The sequence below is a fragment of the Daucus carota genome, chromosome 3 (assembly GCF_001625215.2).
Source record: "Daucus carota subsp. sativus chromosome 3, DH1 v3.0, whole genome shotgun sequence".
NCBI classification, from domain to species: domain Eukaryota; kingdom Viridiplantae; phylum Streptophyta; class Magnoliopsida; order Apiales; family Apiaceae; genus Daucus; species Daucus carota.
This window is the reverse complement of record NC_030383.2, coordinates 14,119,253-14,127,835: the sequence shown is the minus strand read 5'-3', so window position 1 is coordinate 14,127,835 and position 8,583 is coordinate 14,119,253. Positions and strand designations below refer to the sequence as shown.

At 31.5% G+C, this 8,583-nt stretch overlaps 1 protein-coding gene and 1 long non-coding RNA gene across 3 annotated transcripts; one reads left to right on the top strand and one right to left on the bottom strand.

Moving 5' to 3' along the window:
• Positions 1-716: 716 nt before the first annotated feature.
• On the bottom strand, positions 717-4,456 carry LOC108210833 (probable arabinose 5-phosphate isomerase). The gene is made up of 3 exons (XM_017382256.2): positions 3,643-4,456; positions 2,265-2,488; positions 717-996 (listed from the first exon to the last, which is right to left on the bottom strand). The coding sequence occupies exons 1-3, from the start codon at positions 4,279-4,281 to the stop codon at positions 840-842; spliced, it is 1,020 nt and encodes a 339-aa protein (XP_017237745.1). The 5' UTR covers positions 4,282-4,456; the 3' UTR covers positions 717-839.
• Positions 4,457-6,307: 1,851 nt separating this feature from the next.
• On the top strand, positions 6,308-8,417 carry LOC108214395 (uncharacterized). Of its 2 annotated transcripts, none has more exons than XR_010290310.1 (4): positions 6,308-6,521; positions 6,607-6,683; positions 7,988-8,093; positions 8,197-8,417. It is a non-coding gene; the product is annotated as an uncharacterized LOC108214395 (long non-coding RNA). The 2 variants fall into 2 exon arrangements; XR_010290309.1 differs by having other exon boundaries at positions 6,312-6,521; positions 8,009-8,093.
• The last annotated feature ends 166 nt before the right edge of the window (positions 8,418-8,583 follow it).

Sequence of the window (8,583 nt, the reverse complement as noted above, 5' to 3'; positions counted from 1 at the left end):
TGAAAGATAACGTTTGACTTTTTTTCACGCATTCATATTTAAAATTATTATTTTTGAAATTTTTCTTTTCTAAATAAAAATATATGATATTATTATTCAAAAAAAAGATTTTACGCATGCGGTTAAAAGACTTAAAAATACGTGAAAAAAGGTCAAACACCCGGTCCTTAAACAAAAAATTATTTAAGATGATTTTATTGAAGGATTGTGGTGTATTTTGTATCAATAATATCTTAATCTAATATTATATTCCTTTTTTAAGGTAACCAGCGAACTATTCATATAAAAATATATTATTAATATATAAATTATTTTATATAATTTTATTACGTGAATTTAGGTATAAATTTCTTTCAAAACTATATTATTTTCTCTAAACCCTCTCGATTGGATCACCCATAATAGGTATACTTATTATAATAATAAACTAAATATATATTAAATTATATTTATACAATTTCTGCAATCCAAAACATTACATTTGCATCTTACAGCATTTATATAATTGAATTTTATATATAATCGGATTTTATCCGAACTTGGATCAAGCTTTAACTGGCTTTGACTCAACCCTGGCGATGACTGACCGTCGTTGGCCTGGCCTTTACATAAAACTTGCCCTAGAGGACCAGGCCAAGCTTTTTTCTTGGCCTAGGCAAGCCAAATTTTCAAGCCCATAGGTTCTGTGTGATGTCCAACTTTAAATGCTAAAATCCTGGGATAAGCAAATTCTACAACCATAATCAGCTGTTCATCACATCATTACATATATAAACTGAATATGGTGAATTTACAACAGACCATCAACAAAATAATTCCAATAATTAAGACACACAATTTTACAAGCCAGCTGAGACCAATCCATGCAGTGTAACAATACCAATGACAATGTTTTGCTGATTTATGACAGGGAGGAACTGAACTGGAGATGGCGGAGACTCCATCTTCTGCATAGCCTCAATTGCCATGAATTCGGGCCCAATCGTCCTTGGGTTCCTGAAGTCCAAAGAATTTATATAGGTAAATAGACAGAACTGATTCCCCAGTCTTAGAGCTTTGAAATGGAGGCAAAATTAAATGCACTTCTTTACATAATAGCAAAAAAATGATCATAACAGATGGACTAGACCAAAAGTATTACAATGAACCACAAAAAAATCTCTTTTTTTTAAGTACAAAATATCTTCTTTTTCTGCCTAACATATGAAAACTCTCTACCTTCACTACTTCAAAATTTACAAATACGTATTCTGCTTCTGCAATTAAGCAATCATTTCATCACATATACATTTCACCACAGAATTCCATCAATTTTATACCTCTTTTTCTTATATTTATATGGGGTTAATTATCAAGTTGGTCACTGAAATGGGCTTAATGTATCAAGTTGGTCACTAAACTTAAAACGATATCAAGATGGTCACTAAAGTCATCAAAAATATCAAACAGGTACCTTGAAATATGAGTTCAAGTAGTAAAAATATTATTTATAAAGTTTTACACATTATTTTTAAATGTTACCACAACCAACTAAAAGCTTATGACTTCTAGTATTTAAAATAATATATTTATATTTTATCAAGTTTATTTATTATTTATATTTTATTATATAGTTATTTTTTTTGTTTTAATTACAAATAAATAATGAATAAACTTGATAAAATCTAAATATATTATCATAAATATTAGAAGTCATAACCTTTTACTTGGTTTTGGTAACATTCAAATATAATGTGTAAAATTTTATAAATAATATGTTTTCTACTTGAACTTGTATTTCAAGGTACTTGTTTGATATTTATGGTCACTTCAGTGACCATCTTGATACCGTTTTGAGTTCAATGACCAATTTGATACATTAAGCCCACTTCAGTGACCAACTAGATAATTAACCCTATTTATATGTTTAATATCTTTATTATTAAAGTTTCTGTTGTGTTTTATAATATTATGCTTATTAATAAATCAATTTCTCAGCCAACTTGATAGCCTGTATGTCATTTTAAAAAAAAAATCACAATATCTTCATTGAGAGTTTTATGCAAAGCAGAGTAGCAGGTACTGGTTTCCTCTTTAAAGAATAGGTTTTACGCCTTGATAAAAGTGGTAAGAGATTAAATAATATTGAGAAGATACAAGCCTAGGGATATCGGTTGCGACTCGATTGATGAAAAAGCCTATGCTTTAAGATATTAACAGCTAAGTTATACTTTAAGATATTATACTAACAAAAACAAACTACATACATATGAGTAGTACATTACCTATTGCACATCTCTCCCACTGTCATTTTAAAAATTGCCTCCTTGCTAGCTTTTAGAGTCCGCCTCAAATCACCATCTGTAAATGTGCCAATCAAGTTGTATTCATTGGTAATAACAAGAAGGCACCCGCATCCTTTGCTAGTTAGCTCTACTAGCTGATCCATTATTAAATCACCTTCCTTGCAGATTGGAAGTTCATCTTGCTTTTTCATAACATCCTTTACCTGAACACATAATAATTCTGGTCAAGTAGATAAACATCTATTATCTTGTATTAAAACTAATTTAACATTTGTTAGTCCTCACATCCCAAAAACAGCCAACTTAAAAAATACAATTCTGCAAAGCACTATGTCATAAGCAAACTAATACTATGATCAGTGGGGTGTTTATACAATTGGACATCTACACAAAAATAATATGCTACCGTTAAATTTCGCTACTATGATGTTGGGGAACACAAACATATCGATTTTCTTTAAGATTTTAATCTCGAAATCAGACATAATTATTCTTCTTTTTCTCGTTTAAAAGTTTGATGAAGTGACACGGCAAATTCTTATGATCTTATCATGATTGTAGTGAACATATTGTAAAGTGTCAGCTCTAGTTGTTAAAAGTGGCAAAGCGCAACAGAGTTGACAGCTTAAGAGCGAAGCAAAAAGCAAGGTGAAAGGGTGAGCAAGACAAATATAAATTAGTTAATATATAAATGACAACATAATAGATATAACACAACTCAAAAGTAAATACCGTCGTCTAAGACAAATGAGTTCAAGTAGTTAGTAGTAAGCAGCTAACTGTATACAACATAATATTAGAAGGAATACGCACACTAATTTGAATATAAAGAGAGAGCACATCATATTTCACATGTAGATATTTTTTTAAGCCGTAGTTTTAAACAAAAGAGAAGATAAATTGTGTGTGCATGTGTGTATGATAATGGCAGTAGTATAACTTACAGTAGTGAAAGCATTCATAAAAAAAAATAGATTTGAGCTTTCTTGCTAAAAGCTCGACGGGGGCAAGGCCCAAAGCCTTGAAAAACATTAATAAACATGCTTCAATGTCGTTTTTCTGTATGTGCTATCTTGGAGCAAATAAGCAGAAATCTACTGCTTTGTTGGGCTTAACAACTAGGGTGCCACCTACTAAGTTCCATTGGCAGTCACTTGAGTTTAAAATTAGCACACACATGTATGAGTGACACAAGCAAAAACTATATAGAGCAACAAGACAATAAAACTTTCTAACATAAACCATTGTCACGATAAAATGATTTGTGAGCACCAAACATGGACAATATCAACACAAATTGTGACACAATCCAACCGAATCTCAACAAAACACAGAAAACACCCCAACACACCCTCACCTTAAAAATCAAACTTTTCCCAATTCGGCCCGCAGGATGATTTGCAGCATACTCATCCCTGCTCAAATTCCTAGCACCCATCATCGCAATCGCCACGGTATCCCCAAAAACCATCTGAATGGCAGTTGATGTAACAGGAGCCAAATCAAAAGGACACAACTCCCTCTCCAAAGGCAAAAACACATTAAGATCACAAACACCCATCAAAGCATTCCCTTGAAGAGAAGTGACAGAAATCAAATACACCCCTTTAGCCTTAGCACAAGGCACCAATTTCAACAATTCCTCAGTATTCCCACTTTTACTAAATAAAACCAAAATATCTTTATCACACAAAATTCCAATGTCACCGTGGAGAGCATCAACAGGGGGCAAAAACCCAGCTCGAATTCCGAGAGAAACAAGAGTTTGGGAGATTTTCTGGGCCACAAAACCTGATTTCCCAATGCCAGTGAAGAAAATTGTGCCATTGGAGTTCAAAAGGGTTTGTGTGAAAGTTAGGGTTTGAGAAAGATCAAGATTTTGGAAAAAGTAATTAAGGTGATTTTGTTGGGATTTGAAGAGGGTTAAGAGATTGTCTGGATCAATGTGGATTTGGTTCTTTTGTTGTTTCGAACTTTGTGGGGGAAGAGACCCCATTTTCGGATCTTGAAATGAGATCAGGAGGGGAGCACAAGAGAGATTTTAGGAGATTATTCAGTTATTCTGGGACATACAGTTGTATAGTTATGTACTAGTAATACTCATGGCGGCAACTCGTTCATCGAGACTGTCGGTGGCTTTATACGCTCCTTCGCAGGCTCACAGTTAATTTGACAGAACCAGCTAATCTAGCTGCGTTATCATTTCGGTGAAAAACTCGTTTGGTTCGAGGACTGGTATCGGTTGGAATCAAAAATCGGGTTAAGTCGGTATGGGTTTGAGAAATCGGGTTAAGTCGGTATGGGTTTGAGAAATCGGATTAAGTCGGTATGGCTTTGAGGTATCATATATGATATATGTGTTTGGTTGAGTGTTGCAATCAATATATACAATTTTTATAAAAAAATAAGTTATTAATATATATTAATTAAAAATATTAATAAAATTATTATTGTCGTATATTTTTGTGTCATTGATTTAATTTTGCATCAAACATTAATATTTCATTACTTAAATAGAGAAAATAAAATAAAAAATAAATGCATCTCATACCTCCATCTCATACCCCACCTCCCCACTTGGGTATCAAAAACACATACCTTGGGGGTTTAAGGTATGCGTTTCAGATTTTGTTTTTTCCAACCAAACATCAAGTTTGGAATTGACAAACCCCATCCCTGATTCCACAAACCTTCTAAAAGTCGGTGATTAATCACGATTAATCTTGTTCCGTACCTTGCCGAACTGATTAAATATCCGATTAATCCCTGATCAATTCATTTATTCACTGATTAAATTAAGTCTGATCTTCGCTTTTTTACAACACTAATTAGTAAGTATATAATCATTTTGTTATGTTTTTTCAATGTTTTTCTTATAATTTGAATGAGTGTGATGAAAAAAAATTGGATTGAATTTTCCATATAAATATATATTTGAAAAACTTTTTCTTATGTGTCAAATAATTATCTAGATATATTTTTTGATAATATTGCCAAATACGGAGAGAAGAAAATTTTTCAAAATAATAATTTTCAAAACCAAGTTGTTTTCCGGCTAAAAGAAAAAAGAGTTTAGAGGAAAAATATATAGTTGAACACATAACCTAAGACTCAAACTTATTGAAATTCATGTCTATATACATATTGAAACTTAATTTTAAAAAAAGTTATTTATACATATTGAAAGTTTGGTTGATAATTATTTTTACGTAATATACAAGAACTGCATATTGTTGAAGTGAATTACAAATTTCTAACTGCTTTTTGTTTATAATGTGCATTAAAAAATTGGGTTAATTATCTAGTTGGTCACTGAAGTGGGCTTAATGTATCAAATTGGTCATTGAACTCAAAACGGTATCAAGATGGTCACTGAAGTGACCATAAATATCAAACAAGTACCTTGAAATACAAGTTCAAGTAGAAAACATATTATTTATAAAATTTTACACATTATATTTGAATGTTACCAAAACCAAGTAAAAGGTTATGACTTCTAATATTTATGATAATATATTTAGATTTTATCAAGTTTATTCATTATTTATTTGTAATTAAAACAAAAAAAATAACTATATAATAAAATATAAATAATAAATAAACTTGATAAAATATAAATATATTATTTTAAATACTAGAAGTCATAAGCTTTTAGTTGGTTGTGGTAACATTTAAAAATAATGTGTAAAACTTTATAAATAATATTTTTACTACTTGAACTCATATTTCAAGGTACCTGTTTGATATTTTTGATGACTTTAGTGACCATCTTGATATCGTTTTAAGTTTAGTGACCAACTTGATACATTAAGCCCATTTCAGTGACCAACTTGATAATTAACCCTTAAAAAATTATTTTATTCTGAAAAAATTATATAAATTTATATGGGTTAATTATCAAACAACTCACTAAACTGGCCTTTATGTATCAAATAACTCACCTATCTCAAAATGGACTCATTTAACTCATTAATTAGAGATTAAGTCTCAATCCGTTAAATAGGTTAACTGGCGTCAAGTCTCCATACCAAAAAACTTTGACTTGTATATGACTATCTTAACGTGGCTAAGAAAACGAAGAGACGCAAACAGTTATATACAGAATTTTCTTGAGTAGTGCTGAAACTCTAAACCTAAACAATTGTTTCTTCTTATACCCAAATCATGGCCATACTATTTCAGCTTGGAATTAACACTTGAAATCAAGAAAGGAGAGTTGCTTTATTCTTTGATCAGGTATAAACATATATGGCATGTAGATATTTTATTTCTTTTTTTCATATTGATGTATATATCACTGATCTATGTTCTTGTTTAACAGGATGCAAAGCAAAATGAATATATACGTGCATCATCACGGAGAGCTTAATTATGATGGTATCAACTGCTATAATGGAGGTATTGTCGATGTTATTCCAAAATTTGATATTGATTTGCTAAGTTTTCGGGACTTGTTAGAATTCGCCAGAGATTACAAATATGATCTTAATAGTTTAGTCTATTATCAGTATGATGGTCATAGTTTTGCAAAAGGTGTTATGCTTTTGTACGATGATGACTCTGTTAGATGTATGGTCACTAAATGTCAAGCTTATGGTGAGATACACTTGTTTGTGGATCATTCAGGACTAGATCTCTTAATTAACGCAAAATTTTCTAAAACCCAAAGCACTAATGCCAGAGAAGAAGAGAATTTTGATGAGGGAGATTCATATAGTCAGGGAGATGATGAGAAAAATGACCATATGATCATGAATCTTACCGAAATTCAGAGTTTAGGGAATCTGATTTTGATAGCGAGGATATTTGGTCAGGATGTGATTCAAGCGAAGATAAGAATATGAAAACAGGTTATGTGGGGCCTCCTGTAAAAAAAAAAGAAGAGAATAAAATCAAAAATTTATAAACCTAACAATACTGAAAGGATCAAATTAAGTATTGGAATACAGTTTGTTACAATGGAAGAATTTAGGATGGTAATGAGAGATTATGCACTTAAAGAGAGAAGAGCTATAGTATTTGTAACCAATGATCCTGTAAGGTGTCAAGTTAATTGTGAAAATGGGTGTCCATTCCATGTATGGGTTACCAAATTACAAGATTTTGGTGCAGTGGAAATAAGGGCATTACGCGACGATCATTTATGCACAAAATCTTACAAAAATAGACTTGCAAGTGTCAAGTACCTGACTGATATTTATGGTGAAAGGTTAAGAAAAAACCCACAATGGAAGATTAAAGATATGATCGATAGTGTGAGAGAGGATTTAGAAATAGAGGTGCCTAGAATAAAAATTTTGCGGGTGAGAAAAGATGCACTGCAGCATATGTAAGAACCCGAATCATAAGAGACCTAAGTGTCCAATTAGACCCGTCAATGAGAATGAATTTGAACTAAATCATGGGTCTGAGAATTTCACGGTTGAAAATGCAACAAATGATGGAGGAGCAACCGTTAGACAAAAACTCCCAGTAAGGAGGAATGAAGGACAATGAATGATGTAGCTAAATTGTTATTCTGAATGACTATATAACTTGAAACTTTTTATTATTACCAGTAAGGATTGTAATAGTTTTAATGAACTTTTTAACTATATGATATGCACTAGTATCATGCTCTTTAGTTGAGTCTACTATTGTTTTTTGAGCACACAATTCTGTACCATGCACTAGTATCATGCAACTAGTTAATTGTTAAGTAGATGGTATACTTTTTTGTCAAGTCCTTTTGCCAGACTCAAGTGTTCCAGGTGAAGGGAACTCTTTCGTCGTTATCAGCCACCAAACCTGGAAGCATAGCCATTCAAAGTAATTAAACAGAGTACCATTCTAAAATTAATTTGTGAACCATTTTGCTTTGCAACATTGTTCTACTTTGTATATTTATAACTTTTCGGATGTTTACTATTAGGCGTTTTTAAAAGGGCTAATGTTGATCCAGCACTTGTACAAAGGGTTTTCTTTGGAAATGTTCTTTCTGCAAATCTGGGTCAGGCTCCTGCTAGGCAAGCAGCATTATGAGTTTCATAAGTTGTCAATTATTTTGGTATTTATTTATTTTATAGTGTACGATGCAGACTTGATATTGATGGCTTGAGCAACACAAGAAATTTAATTTTATATTTTAAGAGATGTGAGTTATTTCTAAATCTAACTGAAAATATTTATTATGTCTAATAAATATGAGCATAGAATAACAACCGAACAAGTTTTTGTTTAAGATATGATTGCACAACGTCCAAAGAAGAAGTTGATCTAACGTCAGTTAACCTATTTAACGGATTGAGACTTAATCTCT